Source organism: Cyanistes caeruleus, chromosome 3, assembly GCF_971803275.1.
Source record: "Cyanistes caeruleus chromosome 3, bCyaCae1.hap1.1, whole genome shotgun sequence".
NCBI lineage: Eukaryota > Metazoa > Chordata > Aves > Passeriformes > Paridae > Cyanistes > Cyanistes caeruleus.
Window position 1 is genome coordinate 4,737,230 of NC_141703.1, and position 20,606 is coordinate 4,757,835.

General features: G+C 41.3%; 1 protein-coding gene across 18 annotated transcripts in view; it reads right to left on the reverse strand.

Annotated features, from left to right (window-relative positions):
- The window catches only part of PRDM15 (PR/SET domain 15), a 32,653-nt gene that overhangs the window by 1,738 nt on the left and 10,309 nt on the right, over positions 1-20,606 (reverse strand). For 2 of the 18 annotated variants that reach the window (XM_086879529.1, XM_086879531.1), the window contains exons 5-24: positions 20,306-20,558; positions 19,065-19,190; positions 16,627-16,725; positions 15,637-15,864; positions 14,879-15,014; positions 13,663-13,844; positions 12,942-13,036; positions 12,074-12,161; positions 11,192-11,359; positions 9,121-9,215; positions 7,881-8,012; positions 7,370-7,504; positions 4,872-5,035; positions 4,343-4,422; positions 3,631-3,750; positions 2,847-2,978; positions 2,260-2,343; positions 1,869-2,041; positions 688-768; positions 146-358 (exon numbers count right to left, since the gene is read on the reverse strand). In XM_086879529.1, the coding sequence (XP_086735655.1) occupies positions 146-358; positions 688-768; positions 1,869-2,041; positions 2,260-2,343; positions 2,847-2,978; positions 3,631-3,750; positions 4,343-4,422; positions 4,872-5,035; positions 7,370-7,504; positions 7,881-8,012; positions 9,121-9,215; positions 11,192-11,359; positions 12,074-12,161; positions 12,942-13,036; positions 13,663-13,844; positions 14,879-15,014; positions 15,637-15,864; positions 16,627-16,725; positions 19,065-19,190; positions 20,306-20,558 (2,784 nt within the window). Of the gene's footprint in view, positions 1-145; positions 359-687; positions 769-1,868; positions 2,045-2,259; positions 2,344-2,846; positions 2,979-3,630; positions 3,751-4,342; positions 4,423-4,871; positions 5,036-7,369; positions 7,505-7,880; positions 8,013-9,120; positions 9,216-11,191; positions 11,360-12,073; positions 12,162-12,941; positions 13,037-13,662; positions 13,845-14,878; positions 15,015-15,636; positions 15,865-16,626; positions 16,726-19,064; positions 19,191-20,305; positions 20,559-20,606 lie in introns of all 18 variants that reach the window. The other 16 variants (XM_086879527.1, XM_086879528.1, XM_086879537.1 and 13 more) reach the window with 13 other exon arrangements.

The following is a 20,606-nucleotide window of genomic DNA, read 5'->3' on the forward strand; positions in this document are numbered from 1 at the left end:
TCTTGGGTCTCTAAACCCATCTTTGTATTACCACAATTTATCCAATCAGCTCCAAATGTTCCAACCACTTCTGTGATGTTTCTTAACCAAAAGAAGGGTTACCCCTCCAAGCAATGCCATCCATCACTCTGCTCCTGCAGCTCACCTGTTGGATGCTCTGTACAGCTGAATTAGTCTCATCTCCAACATTCCCTGTGAATTCACCTTCCTTCTCTGTGTATTCACTGAAGGCAGGGTCCTCAGGCACTTGAGCTTCCTCCTCCTCACCTGACTTCTGTTTTTGTTTCTGGCCACGTTTAGGAGTTTTTACGTGCTGCTTCCCCTCTGGTAGTTCACCCTGTTCCAAGGCTAATTCCGGCTGCAGCAATACAGTTCCAAACAAAACATCAACTCCTTTTGCTTAGTGAGGTTCCAAGTAAGAGACAATCACCTGAAGCTGGCTTACTGTCAGTTCTCAAGCAAAAAAACAAACTTTAGCAAAATCCTGACTCCAGGGATTGAGACCTCACCCTGTAATTACATTCTGCCTGTTATACAACCAAGCAGATCAGCAGCTTGTGACTGCTTGGACATGTTCCACTGGGGCTGACTCTCTAAAAAAGCACATTCCTCACCCATCAGCCCACGCCCAGCTATGTTATGTACCCAAAAAGTGATGTCCCACCTCACCCTGCAGCAGGAACTCACCTGAACAATCCCAATTGAAGAGGCATCAATGGTGGTCGTCTCTGGCATAGGCTCTAAATCATCAATCCTCACTGAAAGAATCTGAACACCAAGAGGTGTCAGCTGCAGAACTGACCACAGGCAAATGCACTGCCCTTCCCCAACAAACCCCATCACCAAGCAAAAGTGATGTAATCTAATAGTATTTAATACAGAGACTTAACTGTGGCTTTTTAAAATAACCTCTTGGCATATCGTCTTTTCCCTCCTGCTGAAATCCAGCAATATCTAAACACAGTAAAAGAACATGTCTATTTTCATATTCTAGACAGAACATAACCCTCTGGGAAGTGATGAATTCTACAGAGAACAACGTGTTTGGAAAAAAAAAAGTATTATGTTAGCATTTCAATTTATAAACCTATCAACTGTGTCCTACTTCATTATTTTCAGATGAATCTACACATCACAGTTCATCAAAGAACAGAGACAAAGTGTCCTCTGGATTTCAGATATGTAGCTGCATTTGAAATCCCCAAATCAATAAACAAAGCATTTTGTTGACTTCCTTCCCAGTCATCATGATAAAACAGCAAAGCAATGCTAATGAAAAATTGGTAGTTAAAAAAATCTTAAAAAGCTTCAAAGGGAACAGACAAGCCTTTGTCAAACCTAAACAAGAAATGCTGAGGAGAAACACAATATTTAGAACACAGAAAAAAAAAACATTGGAGGCAGACAAAACACCCCTCTAATCCGGATTCTCTCCAGTCAGCATTCATCTCTAACACTGAGAATAATTTTGTATCATCAGCAGATGCTCTCATCACCTCTCTATTCACCACTTCTTTCAGATCACTTCTGAATATAGAAAACACAATGAGGAAAAAAGAATCAATTATACTCACTAATGGATGGACACAAAACATGACAAAAACATGTATTTCAGCCAGGGCAGAAAAATAAAGCAGATTTAAATAATCAGAAGAACTTAATTTTTAGGGACTGAGAATCAGATAATAAAATGGCTGATTTAGTTAAGTCCATGTTTCACTACTTAAAACTGGGGAAAAGAACAGAAAAAAAAAAAAAAAACAGAGAGAAGAGGAAAGAAATTCCTTTCAAGTCACCAAAGGCCATAAACATTCTTTCAAAGAAAAATTAATAAAAATTTCCACAATCCTCCACTGAAACTCCCTCACCTCTGGGTGTTTACGCCTCATGTGTCGACTCATGGACGCCCTGGTAGAAACTTTTGTTCCACACAGCTGACAGCTCTGGGCTTCCACCTTGTCATGGGTGAGCTGGATGTGCTTCTGCAGCATGTAATCAGTGACATACTTCTTATCACACACTGAACACGTCCACTGTTTTCCTACTGGTGGCAGAGGGAAGGAAGGAAAGCCCATGGGTGAGCATCAGATTGCCAGTGCCTCGACCAGAGCAACAGCTTGGGTTTGGGTAGTGGTTTAGGTAACTGCACAGTTTGGTAATAGGATGTGCAACATTAGTTCCAAGATTGGCCAGTCTAAATCAAAATTAAGGAGCAAAATTAAGGTAGTTGTGCTGGATACTGTTTTTTAGAGGGTTTACCTGTATGAATCAACTTGTGAGTCTCCATTGTGTTTCTCTCGCTGAACGTCTTGCCACAGAGCTCACACATGAAATCTTTGATTCCTGCATGAAAAGCACATTTGGCACCTGTGAAAACAGCCTAAAGGTATCTGGGACAATTCTGAGTTTTGTATTAGTAACATAAAAACAACCTAAATCACAGGAAAAAAAGGCAGAAACGCAGCTTCACCAGCTATTTTTATCTAATCCATTCCACTGTATCCAGCAGAAAATAAATCCCAGAGAAACAGATGTGGGAAGTAAGATTTTGTTTTGGGAAATTACAAACCCAACACTAACTTAAAACAAACCCAACACTGTAGAGCTACCCTAGACCAAGAACCTAAAAAAAAAAAAAAAAAGCAAACCTTGAAACCAACTAAACTGCATTTATCTGTAGAACAAGCGGCCCTGGCTGAGAACAGGACAAAATCTCACTTTTCAAAGAGCAGAACACGCATATTTTAATAGTTTTTGTCATACTGTCTGGCTGTTCTAGGCAAGAGTTCTCTTGGGAAACATTTAATTGATTCAGTGCAACTTTTGTCTGTCTTTGAAGCCCTCACCTGTGTGTCTCTTGTAATGCTTCAGCATGTTGACTTTCTGTGCAAATTTTCGGTGACATTCCTTGCACTCGTATTCCTTAATCCCTTTGTGAAGCTTCATGTGGTGACGAAGGGCATGTTTTGTCTTCATTCCTGTGAGACAGAAGGCACAGGACACTTAGTCCATCACTCCCACCTTCAGGGGACAACACAGGCTCGTGTTGTTAACCAACAGCTCTATTTTATATTTGCTGTGAGTCCACTGCTGTGTGTTTTTAATTGTTTATGTAGCAATGCACTTCATCATTATTAATTTAATTCCAGGGAAAAAAAGCTCTGGAAAACATCTGAGTGATCACTGATAGACAAACAAAACAGCAGGGACAAGCAAAGATAAAACATCCTTAGAGGTGTCAGACTGCCTTTCACTAAAATACCAGCTCAGATTTGTTCAAGTTATAACACGAGAAATTAAAAAAGCTGAAGTGACTTTGACTCTTAAGGCTCTTACAGAGAGAAATTACTCTATTTTTTAAGCTGTAAACAGCCCAGAATGAAAGAAATCAACTTCCACTCACTTTTGTGCTGCAAATCAGGCATTCCTTAACCTGACAGAAACAAATGCTACTAAAATCAGTGTTGTCTTACAGGCCATGAAACCAAACTACAAAATTAGGGCAGCTCATGTAACCATAATGCACCTGGTTAATACATTTTCTACCTCTCAGCACAGAAGTTGTTTAAATTCAAATATTCACCTGCTACTCAGTATCACAATGAATGGAAAACAAGGCATCAGACATACCTTTGCCACACTCTGCACACAAGTATTCTCGGATATTATCATGGACTCGCATATGTTCTTTTAACATGTCTTTTCTAGCAAATGATTTGCCACATTGCTCACAAGCATGACTTTTTACACCTTGAAAATAAATTTAAAAGACAACGTAAACAAAAAAAAAATGTTAATGAGTAATGTGCATCTCCTAAATATTGATTAAAGTGGTGAATTAGAGGGCAACAGCCCACCTATGCTGACAACCACACCTTTCATGGATATTGGAGCCCAAATTAAATTAGAGGACTTTGAAGAGAGAGAAAAGCTGGCTTTTTGTGTGAGAAAAAGAAGATAAAGCCTGAGGTAGGAGAAGACTGAATAGCATGAAATAGTAATGAGCTGTTAAAAATGATTTTGCAGTAGCAGGTTTCAGCCTGTGTAATGGTGAGAAGGTGGCATGGATAAGAATTTGGAGAAGAACAGAATACAGAATTAGGTGAATCCTGCAAACATATTAACTAGGAATTTGGATTGTGTGTCCAGATCAAATGTCTTTATTAATATTACCTGCTTTAGAAAACTGGTTTACTATAAAAGAATAAATATTCTATTTGTCTTGTTGTAATGTAGAATGAAAATCCTCTGGCCAAAAAAAAAAAAAAAATAAATAAAAAAAGGCAGGCACTGGCAACAGCAATTTCTCTTTAGTATTGATTAAGAAACACAACATTTTTACCTGTATGTATAAGCTTATGTCTTTCCAGATTTCCTATACTGTTAAAAATCCTCCCACAGATTTCACATGGATGGATGTATCTGAAACCAAAGAGACCAAAAACTGTGATTCTTCTCTTGAGGCAGAGGTGATTCTCTCAGGCATCTCTGTCACTTAACTGTATTTTGTTTGCTGATACTAATTACTATAAAAGTTCCTTGAAGCACAAGTTTTGCTAAATGAGCCTTAAGAAACCCCCAAGTTGACTGCAAGCTTGGAGCAGTCTGGCATTGCTAAACACTCATTTTTTTTTCAGAAAACATTTATTAAAATCATTGTTTTATACTTTGCAAAGGCCAAACTGGGGGGCTGCTGACTCATCAATCTGTGTGAAGCCAACCACCAGAGACACGCATTTCAAGCTTGTAAATAACATTTTAACCCCCATTTCACAGTTCTTTCAGCACAGCCAAATTCTCTAAGAGGACCCCAGGTGGCAGAACCATTAGAACTCCAAGCAGACAGCTCTTCTCAGTGGAACAAGCCTTACTTCTGCACATTGGGGTCGGGCAGGTTCTCCCTGTGGATGACCATGTGCGCGTGGTACGTGGCCTTCAAGGCGAAGCGCCGGTTGCAGATGCTGCAGCCGTAACCCTTCTCCTTGTGCACGTCCATGATGTGCTTCAGGTACTCCTTCCCTCTGCCAAAGGTCAGCTGGGGAATGAACCAATAGTGAATGGAAGGGGGAAAAACATCCTCGGCACGACAACGACTGTGTAACATTGAGCAGACATAAATATCCCGTGTACCACTAAAATCCCGTGTGCCGCAGGATGAAAAACCTGTGACAACCGGATTTAGGCCTCAAACTCTTTGGACAATACAAGCATCAATTCACTCTTTTCTCTAGCTGGAGATGGTGTTTCCACCTCTGCACAACAAGAGGACCTACAGTTGTTTGTGCACTGAGGAACAGCCACCTTTAAGCTCCACCAGCTCACCCTGTGTACTGTGAGCAGTTTTGGTCACTACAGTATAGGGACATTAAAGTACCAGAGAATGTCTAAAGGAGGGTGAAGGGTCTGGAGGGGAAGTCTTGTGAGGAGCCACTGAGGGTCTCCTCAGCCTGCAGGAGACTGAGGGGAGACCTCACTGCAGTTTCAGCTTGCTCACAGGGGCAGAAGGAGGGGCAGGCACTGATCTCTCTCTGTGGTGACAGTGACAGGACCCCAGGGAATGGCCTGAAGTTGTGACAGGACAGGTTTGGGTTGGATATTAGGAAAAGGTTTTTCCCCCAGAGGGTGGCTGGGCACTGAACAGGCTCCCCAGGTTCTGGTCACAGCAGCCAGAGCTCAAGGAGCGTTTGGACAATGTTCTCAGGCACATGGGTGGGATTCTTGGGGCTCCACAGAGCCAGGAGTTGGACTCAGTGTGCCCTGAGGGTCCCTTCCAACTCAGCTTATTCTGTGATTCTGTAAGACTGAGGGCACCAGAGATGGAGAAAACATCTGCTGGGCTCCAGGGGCATGGTGAGCTCCTGCCTGCACCATCAGCTTTGGCAGCAGCTCCTGAAGGGCTGGAATTCCCAGGCACTGCAGGGCAGTGACTCTGGCTCAGCTCCTGGAAGTGCTGCAGCTACAACAGACAGATGCTGCACTACTAAGCTCCAGATGTGCACATCCAGATGTGCTCCAGCATATCCATACATGCTTCAGCATGCCAGGGGAAGTGCCAAAATGACATGGTCTTTTGCTCCAATTTTGGAACTAGTGAGGGCATTTCTAACAGCACTGCACAGCTTGGTGAACATTGGTACTTTGAGACCAGAAAAACAGATTTTTCAAGAGCTCAGAAGAGAGATTTCTCCAAGATGTTCTTTCTTTGGCTGTTCAGTGTTCCCATCTCCTGACATCAAATCCCATTTCCCACAGCTGTTCCCTTACACAACTGTTTATTTCACAAATACCTGCAAAAGAACTAAAAAAAAACCCAAGTTCCAAAAAGATCTTTCTGATGTGAATGGCCCAACTGCCCTCACTTGGAAGCACATAATTTTATGTAGTTTATGTATCCATGAAGTGTCAGGCAGGAAAATCAGCACAGTGAAAGCAAGCACATGATGAACTGCTGTGACACCACACCTTCACATGTTTACCAACAAAAAAACCCAAAAAAAACCAAAATCAGTTTGCACTTAAAACCAGTTCCCAGGTAAGAAAACTGAAATATTATTATCTCCAGGTCTTAAAATGAAGATAAAGTAAGAACTTTCACCACTTTAAGTGTGGGCTGTGAAATAAGCTCTGATTTCCATGGATCAATTCAGCAGCTGAACAATCTAAAACCCCCTGTCCCTGGGTCAGTTCTGCTGTTCTCACTGACTGGTTTTGCATCCCACCTGTCCCAGCACTGTGTGCTCACCCAGGAAGGACACAGAGCCTTTAAGAACATGTCATTTCTTTAGAAAATGGCAAAAGCCACACAGTGAGAGGTTTAAAAAGCCTTCCTCTCTCAGCTGACAACTGAGCTATGTTCCTGCAGCACTTCCAACACCATCCTGTTTGTACAGGAGTAGGGCAAGAATAAGCAGTCACTGAACATAAGCAGCAGTCTTAATCCCCTGAACTGGATAACCACTAATGAACCTTTTGACTTCATAAAAATTAATCAATTTGTGGACTTTATCAATCAGAAATGCTGTAACCATTTTAAGCTGCACATAATTAAAAGTTAGTTTGAGATGTGAGTGCTCCTTTATTGATCCTTCCTCTAATTTTGCTTGTTTTCTTCCTCACAGGAAAAAGTCAATGTATCTGTCTTTCCTTTTTTTAAGTGTTTATCATCCTCCTTACTGGACACCACCTCAATTCTTATGGAATAGCCTCAGTTCACAGATCAGAGGTAACAGCACTGCAGAAGACATCAGACATGAAAACTGGTCTTCTCCTTGAGAACCCTTAATGTTACTTAAAATTCTGAATGATTTATAGACACCCCCACTCCCTCCCCCATGCCAAAACAAGTTAATTTGAAAGTATTTAAAGCTACCTGGCACCTTTTGCAGCTATACTTGTGAGGCTCTGAATCTGCACTTTCATCAGAGTTGTCGTCATTTTCCTCTGATGAGATTCCAATTTTACCAATGAACTCTTCCCTCTGGTGATCATCCATCAGGGCTATGTCCTGTGTAGAGTGGGAAAGAATATTTTGTTTTAATATTTTAATAAATTCAAAAATAAAGTCACCAAAACAGACTGCTTTGCATTAACTGCTGTAGTATTATTTATTATTTATTTAATATCCTCCTGCTTCATTGAATCCAGAGTTTCTCTGTCCAGGACCACACAAGGAATAACTTATTTGAACAACTAATATTAATTTTTCTGCACATAAAAGGAATTTGAATGTAAAGAGACTCTGCTGGTACAATGTGACATCAATAAAAGCATCTTTATGAGCACCACTGAATGATACAATTCCCTTTCAATTTCATTTAATTGCTTACAATTCAGTGTTGGCAAAACAATCTGCCTGCTCCAATTGATTATTAACATGATACCTTAAAATGGACATGAATATGATCTCTCAACACATCCACCCTGAAAAATTTACGTCCACAGATCTCACACGTGTATTTCTTGTCTCCATGTGTTAGAAGGTGTTTGTTCATGTTGCTCCTACATGAAAATACCTAAAGGAAAAGAGAAGGAAGGATTTTTGGATCACATCCAGCAGGGCTACAGTTCTTTGCAAGCTGTCCAATGGAGAGCACAGAACACATTTACTGTCTTTTTTTATTCATTCTGGCCAGAAGCATGCAGGAGCTCCTGTTAGCCAGCCAGCAGTCTGCCTCCAAACTGCTGGCATGGCAAAATCCAGGGGCACAGCTCCAAGGAACCGGCTGAAACTAGCCACTTGTCAGGGGTGGACTTCCAAAGCAAGCTCCAGCAGAATTACATAGAGCAGAATTTGAAATATTTAGACAATGTCTTTTGAATCACAAATATTCAATCCCTAAATAAAGACATAGCCACAAAATCTATCTTGACTGATATGAAACATACCCAAAGCATCAAAACCAGAGGTCTACACAGCAGCTTAAGACTTCTTGAATACATTTTTCACCATGAATCATTAAACATTTATAAAATCACAACTTAAACCCACACTCCTTGTGACATCAGTGACTTAAGATCATGAGTGTTGAGCATTCAAATGCAACCATGCCATGATTACACCACGAATTCACTTTTATTCCCCATGGGAGAGGATTCCCAATGCACACAGTCAACTCCAGCTGTTTACAACCGGCCAGAAAAATTCCATTTTAAATAACACAAGCCATGAAATTCCACTGACACACACAGTGGCCATGTGACACTCTACATTGTACAAGTCCAGGCCTGAAATGCACTTCTGCTCTTATCTTCGTGCTAACAGCTCCCACCATCCATGGCCACAGTGGGCTTGGATAAATAATAGAGCTACTGGTGTTTGAAGAGGAATGTCCTAACTGGACTCCACATGCTCCCTGGACAGCTGTTCCAGAGCTCAGCCACCCTCAATGTGAGGGATTTCTTCCCCATGTTCAGGTGGAACTTCTTTTGTTTTATTTTATGGCCACTGCTCCTCGTGCCATTGCTGAGCACCACCAGAAAGAGTCTGGCACCCCCTCTGATACCCCCTGGAGGTATTTAAATGCATGGATGGATCCCCCCAGTATTGTCCTCTCCAGGCTGAACTGCAGCACCCCTGGACAATGCAGAGCCTCTGATGGCACACCTGGCACAAGCTCCTACCTTCCCACACACAGGGCAACCCGAGGGCTCCTTCTTGTAGCGAACCATGTTCTCCGTGCTGTGCTCAAAGTCTTCCCTCTTCACACGCCTCACCCCTTAACACAACAGTTCCCATCAAAAAGAAACAAAACAAGAAATAAACCATGGCTTTCCACTCCAGCCTGCAGGCCTTTTCAGGAGGAGACTGGGAAGAAGAGTGAAACACTGGTGTTGTGGTTTTAAAGCAGTAACTAAAAAATCACTAGAAAACTTACTTCTTTTTTGTTGTGAGACATGGATTATAACAAGAGTAAAATGGGTTTAAAACTTAAAAGAGCAAAGAAAGTTTATTAACAAAAACTACAAGAATAAGAAACCAGAATAAAACTTTCAGAAACCCTTTTTTCTCTCTAACTCCCTAATTATTTTCTTGTTTACATGACAACATAGAGACAAAAAACTTTGGTGGTTAAAACAGTCTTAATTCTTGTTATAGTTTTTTTATCAGTTTCTGTGGGGAAAAAGAAGTTTTCTTTTGTTAATTTATGGAGTTTTTTACAAGAAAACTATTTTTTTCATAGAAAAAAAATATTTTTTTGATGCTAGCTGCTCAGAAATTCTGTCATCAGTTTTTTCTTCTCATTTCCTATCACTCTGAGGTGTGTTATGGGTCAATGAGTTTAAGGATGAGTTATTCAAAGGTAAAAGTTTTCTTTATCTGTTTTTGTGAGTTTCTCTGGAAACAGAAGGGGTTTTTTTTGCTTCTTAAAGGCTACAAATCTTTAACTATTACTTTTCCCCCCCTGTTCCTGCATCTCACAGGATCACAACTACTTCACTATTTGCTCAAAATCTACACTTTGAAACACTCCATTCTTTTCAATATACTCTGTTATGAATTAAAGGAGTTTTTTTTCAGAACACTACTGTTCATCTCTATAGTTTTAACAGAAAAATATTTTAGCTTATTAAAGCATCTTCTTATTTTCTCTTCCCCCTCTAAAACTTAATTCCTTTTTTCACTGTCTTTGATAGTTTATGGTGTCCCCAACTGGGAAGGGCCTCAATGCAGGGTTTAATTGCTAACAGAAGGGTGATTTCTAAATTAAAAGTGTGTTTTAAGAATATAGAAGCAGTCTGCCAAAGTGATGGGTTATGGCTTACTGGTTACCAACAACTGTACAGTATCTGTACAACAGTAAAGTGTCTGAAAACACTTGTCAAAAGCATTTTTGTCAGCACCAGTTAACAGGCAGATCTCATAGGCCTTGGCACTTCAATCTGGTATCTGGCCCAGAAATTCACCCTCACTAAGAAAGAGAGGAGAGGAGATCTCTAACGAGAGATGCAACCATCCAGCACCAGCTGTAATGCTCAGAGAGGATTTCAGACCTTTTTGTCTGCTACTTACAGAGAGCAGAGGGCTCCTGCTCTTCTTTGACAGCTAAAAATGAGACACTGCCAGTGTGATACAGCCCCTTGTCCTGGTTCATGACACAAAATAGACAACCTGGCTGCTTTTTTTAAAAATCACTTTTGGTTTTATCATCTAAGCCACAAACCACATTCTAATACATGTTGAGCAATGTACCAATTTTTCCAGTCTTTGAGTACCTGTAAAATCCTTAGATGTTTGAGATTTTGAACAGTAAACTCTCATAATCTCTTTTTCATATATTCTCAAGCATTTCAAAGATAACATGCCTCTGACACTGTATTTATATTGTAGTCACTTTCAGCTGTACACAGCAAGTTAACTCTCTGCCTTCAGATTTTCAAGTTACCACATGAATTTTAAAAAAAGGAAGAATAGGATGCAAAGGAAGAAATATATATAATTAAAATCAACCAGTCTAAACTGCTGCATAATAAGCCATGCAGCTTATGGCTATTAATAGCTCTGGACCCACTACTGTTATTTTTCATAAATGTCACATTTTGCTGAAACTTGAAACTCTTGGTCAGGCAACTGAGAATAAAAAAAACCCAGCCCACACCTAGAAGAATCTAAAGCACACTATCATTTCCTTAACCTGCCCACCTCCACTGATGTTTCAGGAGAAATAATTAGGTTGATCTGCAGTAAATTTACCTTCCAAGTGCCGCCTTTGATGGTCCAGCATGACATCCTTCCTGTAGAACATCTTATTGCAGATCTCACATGCAAACTTCTTATCCCCATGCTTTTTCTTGTGTTTTGAAAGGTTGCTGTTTGTAGAGAAGAATCTGAAACACATCTCACACTGGAATGTCTTGTCATCTGTAAGCAAGAGAACCATGCAGCTCTTTACAGCTGAAAACAGGTTTTATACTTTTGTGAGACAGGTGGCTCTTCTGTTGGATCTGGGTTTTAAACATATAAACCATCCCTGTGCTCTGAGGGAAATTACCTGGGTGATCCTGGACTGAACATTGTTGTGGGGCCATAAAGGTAACCAGGCTGTCATTTTCTGAGCATAAGATCACAGTATAAATAATATGAGTAACCACAAGGGATGGCTATGGGAGAAAAACAGACTGGAGTGATACTAAGATAAAAAAATTTAGAGACTACTGCAAGTATAAAGCTGGAGAAAGATGAATAAAACTGTAATCCCAGAAAACTGCAAATTACCACTAATACTGTTCCTGTTTCCAGTTCCTCTGTTTCAGAGGAGTGAGGTGGAACTTAGTTTCAGAGAAAAAAGTTAAACAGAGATGATGACAGATGATTCTCCTGCTCACCTGTGTAATACCCTCACTGGTGTTTCCTTTGTTCACAGATATACTAAAAAAAAGCTAATTCCTAAGTGGATGTGTTTCTCTACAGGTATTGGTTACACTTTTCTTATAAAAAAAACCAGGTTGCTTCTTGTGATGATGACAAAAACCTAAATCCCTACTCCCCTTCTGTAGTTTCTCTGCTGAGCTGGATTTGGGGACATCTTCCCAGGATGGAGCAGAAGATGCCAGAGGAAGAGTTATCCATTCTCACCTGTCCTGCAGTTGTGGAATTCCAATGCACTCTCTATCCGAAAGGCCTTTTCACACGTGGTGCACTTGTATCTGTACTCACTGTCCACCTGAGGGTCACAAACAGGAAAAGCCAAGTCACATCTGACAGAGAAATTCTAAACCTTGCACACCTCTTCTGTTTTCTGTTTCCTTTCTAATCTTTATTCCTTCAAGAGGGCATTTAACTACACGGTGGTGCAAAATTCTGATGCTGTATCATCCTGCCACATTCCTACATCTGAGCTATAAAAAACCCCCAAAGACTATGCTCCTGTGAGGATGTAGCAGTCTCCCTGGTATTCCCCTGGTCTAACACAGACACACAATGTTTGAGAAGCAAGCTGTGACCTGACTCATCTTCCAGAAGAGATGGCAGCAATCTGAGGGTTAAGGACCCTGGTGCCAAGTAACAACAGAAATTTTCACTAATAAAGTGCCACTACAGGTGTGTTTAATATTTCTATGGCAGCAGCATCCAAAGGCAGAGTTCACACATGAAAGGAATGATAAGTGGGGAGAAATTAAACAGGACAAGCAAGCAAGAATAGAACAACCCTATTTAGCAGCATAGCTCAAGTCAGATGTCACCTCTGTATCATGCAGGTCCAGCTAACTCCAGCTTGTCTTGCTGGAACTGATGCCTGAGAGCAATTTTCTATAGGAAAGGGGTTTGCACCTGCTCAAAAACACTTTTCAAATTCATCAGTTATTCTAAAGTAAGATGTTACATCCCCTCTCTGTCCTTTCTCACTCACATGGGATACCTGCTCACATGGAGCTGCCCAGCTCACACCTGGAACCTCACTGTGCCTTTCCACACAAACCCTGCAAGAGCCATTTCCACTCACTTCGTTCCTGCTGTGTTTGTATGAAACGTGCTGCTTCAAGCTCTCCTTCCTGCTGAACAGCTTTGCACATTCCTCACATTTAAACAGTTTGTCACCTGAGGGGATCAATCCAGATGAAAGGGAAGTAGTCAGTGATTGATAATAACCAACTCCAGGCAAGGCAGAGGAAACCAAAGCACAAGCAACTGCAAACAAACAGTCTAGTGATGAAAAATTCAGTAATTCAGGAGATGTAACCAGAGGATTTTAACCATTTCCAGCAATTTTGGTTTAGTTCCCCCACCCTTTTTCACTGATGATTTTTTCATTGAACCATTAGAATAGGACACAGACCCCTGGAACTGCAGATCACAGGTGGAAAAACACTCACCTGACATTTTACCCATATTACAACTATATTACCCATGTGCCTGTGTCGGTGGGGGTGATATTTATGTATATATTTAAAGGCAATAAGAGCTTTGGAAAAAACATCACATCCTTGCCCTCATTTAAAAGATGATCAAAATTTTAAACAGTTTTAACTTCAATTTTGCACTGTTATCTTCTCATGCTTTGGTCTGAAATATTAAAATAGTTTCCTAGAGAGACTTAAAGAAAGAAAAAAGCAAAACCAGCTCTCTTATAAATATCCCAATACCTAAAACGAGCCCTGCTGTTTAACTCAAAGGTGGAACCAAGACATAAAATCAATGCCCAGGCAAGGGAAAAGCCAACCCACCATGAGAACGGATGTGCCTGCTGAGGTTGCTGCTGTTCTGGAAGATCTTACTGCAGATGCTGCACTGATAGACCCTCTTGTGCTCCCCCAGCTGCTTTATCAGCTTCCGCCGAATCCCGTGTCTACTGGAGAGAATTAAACTTCTTTTGAGGGACATGGTGTTTTGGTGATGAGCAAACCTACTGGATTAGAGAGAAAGGCAGGGACTGAAAGCTATCCCACAGGTTGCAACAGAGTTCCAGCAGCTGGCAAAAGCCAGAGGAGTGTTCAACTCAGCTCCTGGCAGGAGGGAGGGGGCCTGGATGGAGCTTCCCAGCTCCAGGGTGCTCCCCTGGCCACTCCCTGGAAGCTGTGGATGTCACTCACTCCAAATTTTCCTCACCCAGAACTACCAAGGCAAAAATCAGCAGCAGAGATTCTCTTTGCAGGCCCCTCAGAGGAACAGAAAGGATCTGTTCTGCTCTGAAAACATCAGCACTATCTCAGCTTAGGAAGCTTGGCAGCCCCCACGTAAAAGCTGTATTTGGGCAGAGGGCAGCAGGGTGCCAAGCAGCACTGTGCCATTTCCCAGCACAACCACCTGCTGAAATTCCTTTTTCACAGCTCTGTGTCTGCTAGGGACTTCAATATATACCATTACCAGCTAATTCATAAAAATTGAGTGCTCTGTTATACAAAAAGAAAATTCAAAAGGCCAATTTTACCAAGACAAAAGGACATAAAAGAATCTGAATTAATCATGTGATACTTAAGAGCCTTCCTGAGGATCTGTTATATTCAAGTTTCCCTCCTACTGCTCCAAATCTAGAGTATCACATGCAAGAACAACATGAAGTCATTCATGAGCTAAGATGACAAGCAAGACTGAATAATAATAATAATGATTAACATATTCTGAAACAAAAAAATCCCTTTGCCTATCTTATCACTAACATTCAATGGGAGTAAATTTCACCTTGCAGCTGCAAGAGGCTTTTGGAAACACACTGAATAAAAGCAGTAACATGATGAAAAAAGAAATTTTCATTTATGTTATGTTCCAAAATCCTACCAGTGTACAAGTGGCACTCAAAATCACCTCTTGAACAGCAGCAGCATCACACAATTTTATGCTGATAAAAAGAGCATCTGTGGGCCCAGAAGTTGAGCAGAACTGTTGCATGCTACATCATCTAAGCTACAACTAAGAGGAAATTCTGCATCCCAGAACACTTACTTTGTCACTGAGCTGATGCTGTTTGTGGTGCTGGGCATCTTTCCTAGAACCAGATCCATAATCCTCTCATCTGGAGCTGGAGGCAGGGCCACATCTTCTGGAGGGACCTCGGTGACAGCATCAGCCACACGTTCCACTGCACACACATCAAAGAAATAAATACAGCAGTAATGTGGACAGCTGGAAGTAAAACTTCTAATTTGTTATAAGATGTGGCAGAGGACAAATCAAATGTCCACAAACACATTCAAATAATCATAGACCAGTGTGGGTTGGAAGGGACCCTTAAAAATCTAATCCAACCCCCTGCCACGGGCAGGGACATCTCACCTTCTTCTAACTTCTTACCTTTCCAAGCTATTATTGAAGGGTCAGTTGACCAAGCATCATGAAATTTCCTATTAGAACATCTCTTCAAGGAAGGTAAAGCCCTTTCTAAACTAAACTTGAGGTAGAGAGAGAAAGATTTGTCCTCTTGAGAGGAAGGATGCTTCCTCTCCTTGCAATTCTCATAATCACTACCCTGTGTTTCTCTGGGGCTCTGTACAAACCAGGACAGAAGAATGCAGGTGACTGAGTGTGGGTGCTGCCTTCAAGTCTCTCAGAAATAACTAACAAAACTTGTAAATTGGCAGCTGTAGTGATCTAACTAAAAACCTTCCTCTTGTCTCTGCTGCTTTTTTGACCTTTCTGCAAAGGCATCGTCACAGATGTATAAGCAGATTTATTGCTTAGCATTTTCTAGATTTCTGTTTTACCTGCAGAATCTTTCTCTTCATCAATGATAAGAGGTGTTTCTACTTTTGCTGTTTTAGCTTTTCTTCCCCTCCTGGCCTTTCTCCTCGAGTCTGTGCTGGCACTGGCTGCATCACTTGCCACTGCTTGATCTGCTGGCACAGCCTCTGCTGCTTTCTCTGCTTTCTCAGCATCATTTTGGCTGCTTGGAGGGGCACATTTGGCTTGCTCCAGGTGACTCAGCAAGTGCTCTGGGTGGATAGGGAAAAACAGGAGAGTAAGGAAAAAATTATCCTTAAAATATTCAAATGGAACTAGCTGAAGCCCTTCTATTAGGTCCATTTCACTTTGCAGAGACTTCAAATTATTTCAAAAGCAGTCACAATACCTTCATAAATCAAAGCCTACAATTTATTCAAGAGTCCAAAGAACTGAATTTTTAAAGAGATTTGTTGATATCACAGTAAAAAGTTTGTGTTTCTAATAATGGGTACATTTTTCCAAATGCCCAAGTTATTTACTGACTTAAGTTCCCTTTTCAAAAATTGATTCATCAAATGGCCAAAGCTCCAAAACAATTTTAAGTCCTTCTGAAAACTGCATAAAAAAGCTGCAAATGAAATGCAGAAAAGAAATATGTACTTCATTGCCCTTACTAAATCTGTGCCACAAATACCAGATGGACAATATCACCAAGTATAACCTGGCATCACTGACCTTTACACTGCTCATGCAACTCCCTATCCTTGATTTTCCTGACAGTCACATCATCTTCTAGTTTTATTTCTGATTCAACATCACAATTGTTTGTCCAGAGCCTGAACACTGCCATGGTCAAAACAACCAAAATATCCCTGTTCTACCTTCCCTACTACTCCTTTCCTTAAAGGAATGGGAAATTTAAAACTTTAATCTTACTGCACCATGGATGGTGCGTGGCTTCACAGCTGTGGAAGAGCAGAATTCTGCTGATGATCCTCACTGCTCTCACGTGGATTTCTAGCACTTCCTACCTGTCAGCAGCTGGGGCTCTTGGAAAGCAGATGAACACACTTTACACGTCCACTGGTTGGGCTTTGCTTCTGCTGTTCCACTGCCTTCTGGAGTGTTCACTAAATCACAACAAGAAATACTGAAAAGCTTTGAAAATGGGAAGGTGGTAAAGCCCTGTAGCTTTGTTTATCTTGCAGTACCTCCCTGAGTATCACAGGGTACAATTTAAGCAGCAAGAAGCCCCTGGGGGCAGCTGGGACCATTACAGGATTCTCCAACATGAAGAGCTGAACTATCAGAAGATATAAATGATGTCAGGAGAGAGTATCAGTGCCCCTGTAAAGTCCTGAGGGTTCCTTTATCACGTTCTAAAGAGCTGTGTTCATAAAAGGCATGCATAAAGCAATTTTTAGCACCTTTAAAACCAGAGCTACCAGTCTTCTTCTGGGTTAGCTGAGGACAGAGGCAGGAAAAACCTCCATGCTCTCTGTGAAGGGCATTGCAGAGTAAGAACATTTAGATTAATGGAAGTAAGGGTGACAACAATGAAAACCCAGGTTTGAGCAGTTTCATTAATTAGATGTGCTAGGAAATCACCATACTAATACTTTAATTAACACATCAACTCAAGAAAGATAAAGAAAATGAAGAAATTAGGGCAAAAATGAAACTGGAATAAAAAAAAAAAATAGAGTTACTCTGTTCATAGTCCTTTGTATTTCAGTCCCTAGATGATCTATTTGAATTGTCATGAGGATCTGATAAACTTGGATGGATTCAGAGATTTTTTTGGCACAGAAAAAGCTGAATATCCCACAGTGTAAAAGGCTCCTCCTGCAGAGGAGGAGGATGACACTGAAGTCTGGGTAAGAATGGCAGCACAGGGAATTCACATTGTGCCTCAGTTTCTGCCACAGATTTCCTGGATGGTTGTTACATGTCAGCTCATCTCTCTCTGCCTGAGGACTACATCTGAACAGTAAAGTTCTTCCTTCTTTTCAGTGCTGGCTCTTAAATAAAGGATTCTCTGAGGCAGAGGCTGTTCCCTGCTACAAGATACATTCAATACTCTGCACTACAAAGGTGTGATCTCATCCATGCTACAATAAGTAAATTAATAAGAAATGACTTGGCAATACAGCAACAAAAATTCCTTCTTCACAGGCTACATAAAGAACTTCTTGAGGGCTCTGTCCAGAAGGACAAAAGCAGCAAACCAAGATTCTGTGTAAGCTAATTGTGCCTGACTCAGCACTTCCCTTGCTCCTGGTTTGTCAGGAAGAGTCAGGTCCTTTTTAAGTTCCCACCTCCTCGGGCTCCCAGGGCAGCTGCAGGGCAACCTGGCTGACCTGGAACCACAGATCTGACAGCTGGCAACTGCTTGGTATGACTTGAGGCAAACAGAATCCAAAGAAGAAAACTTTGTTTTGGAAACACCAAAAGACTACATCAGTGGGAACACCTCAGGGTTCCGAAAATATAAGAGGCAGCATTTTGTTTCTACTGAAGCTGGACTTTAAGGCAGTAGGGTGAAGGAAGTATATGGGGCTGCTCCAGCTCATCATTTTACCTCTGGAAAAACCAATATTGCCAAACTGGAAGACAATTCCCCAGACACCTTCACAGGTTAGCTGTGACAGAACCTAAGATGACAAATGGATCTTCTGATCAATTGCTCTGTACACGTCTGCAACAACTCCCCTCCTTTCCTCCTGGCTACTTTTACTATTAATAAGCATATTTAGGAAAATAACCTCTCAAAGGGCAGACCTAGAATGGTTTTCCTTTGATCTTGTGTACTCTGAGTGTACTTTTTGAAATCTGTGTTAAGTGGGTTCTTAATTTCACTGCTTCATTTAACAGAGACTGGGAAGGGGGGGGCACTGCTTTGTAATGAATCCTTGGGACAGAGTTCTTATGACACTACCAGGTATTTCCTCAGCCATTTGTTCTTTGCCAAGAGGATATATACTGCTTGTAAGTTTATTTAAATTTGAGTTTCTGTAATTTAAACAGTCTGAACTCTAATAGTGGCACATACTGTGGTATTATTGTAATTTGGGGATGGCTAGTGTTCTTGTCATTTCCAAATATTTGAAAGGTTTTCTTCTAAGACTTGGCTTGATCATTTGAATTACTACACTTTGAATAGGCAGAATGAAGATTTTCTTGGGGACTGCCCCCACCCCAACACTAACAACCTCCAAAGTCAGGAGCACTTGTGGTTTTCATGAAAATAATCTGCTTAAAAGCTTATTGGCCCCTCTGTCACTTTTTAACCTGTGTATCCACTTTAAGCATTGTGGCCAAGAAAAATTCAAGCTTTCAAATCCTCTCCAAATTAGTATTTGCCAGAAGTTATACATCCATAATACATGTGTAGGAGTGTTACACCTAACATCTCTGCAGACTTGTATCTGTCCTCCATCTCTTTTAAGAGCACTGTAGTTTTGCATACCTGCTGGATCAGCTGCTAGTATGCTGGATCTCTTGGTTTTTTTATGGGGCAAGACAGCAGATGAAGGTTTTGGAGAGAGGTTATTATCCCCTTCTTTATCAGATTCCATCGCTACCAAGGACGTATCTGTGAAGAGGAAAAAGAGTTCATCTTCTTTACTGCCCAGACCCTTTGACTCTTGCTCTGTGCTGAGGGCAGTAACCACAGTCAGAATGTTTTATTCTGTAACAGGCCTGCAAATAACATCTCCATGTAAAATTTCAACCAGGGCATTCTTATACTTGAATTTCACCCACTGTGCCTTTAATATTCTGTGAAGTGCTGAACAGAGAGAGCAGGGCATACTTCAACAGTATTTTTAAATACCTATAACCCCATAAAAATACATGAACAGGTTAAACTGAAGTGGGAAAAGATGAAACCTCTCCGTTAATACCAACTGGAAACATTTCAGAGTTCAGAAACATGGCAACTGCATTGATTCAGCTGTAGCACTCTGCTTATGATAAAGGGCAGCCATAAAGCTGACACTGGTGGTAATGGCCTCTCCCCAAATTTGTAACCACAAATTACACCCAGCAGAGCAGTTGTAACATCCAGGGAGTCTCCCAGATCAAGAGCAGGAAGAAAACGCCCTTGCAATGCTAAAGGATCTTGCCTTTCAGCTGTAGAAATGGAAAAGTAGGAGAATACAAAGGGAAAAACACTGGAACTTGTGGCAATTCTAATTCAGATTCTAAAAGATCTGATTCTGTTCTTTCCAAAGCACAGCCGTGTGGATCTTACTCTAGTGGGTCCCATGTGAAGCTGCTTAAGACAAATCTGGCATTTTAAAACTGTGTAACAGTTCTGTGCAAAACCAAACCATTTTCACTGCAACTGAAGAACAGCTTTTTTAGCAAATCTGCACACAGATTTCTCTGATAATTGAGCTCCTTTGCTGTTCTACCCAGAAATGCTTTTGATACAGCCACCAAACCTTTAGTTAAGGACTATGTATCAGGTTTGTCCACTCTGCAGAGGCTGAATCACTAACTAGGCCACCTGTTTTAAAAAACCTGGCTGTATCATGGTGAAGAATCTACACTTTCTTCTCACAGGGCACCCACATGTGCAGGCTGGCCTGACTCTGCAGGGTAAGAGCCTACTGGACAAACAGCACTGTCAACTCCAACAGCCAGGGACTGCCAGTCCCTGCCAGCACTGGGCCCTTAGGAAGGAAGAAAGGCCCCCACACATACCATTGGCAACACTAGTGACCTGCTTCAGCACTGGCTTTTCCATTTTTTTGGCGTAAAAAGCTGCATACCACACTCGCAGCTCAGTTCCTGGGGGGATGTCCTGGCAGGTGGTGAAGTAAATGTCATTGTCATGCTGGAAGGCAGTTAAGTTTTGATGCTCATACTCGGTGGCTGGGCGCACCATCATCATCCAATTGCAGTCATCTTCGTTTGTGGTGTCAAAATACACCAGGGGCCCTTCCTTCTGGAACACCTGCCAAGCAAAATGTGCACAGAATAAAATCCCTGAGAAGTGATACAA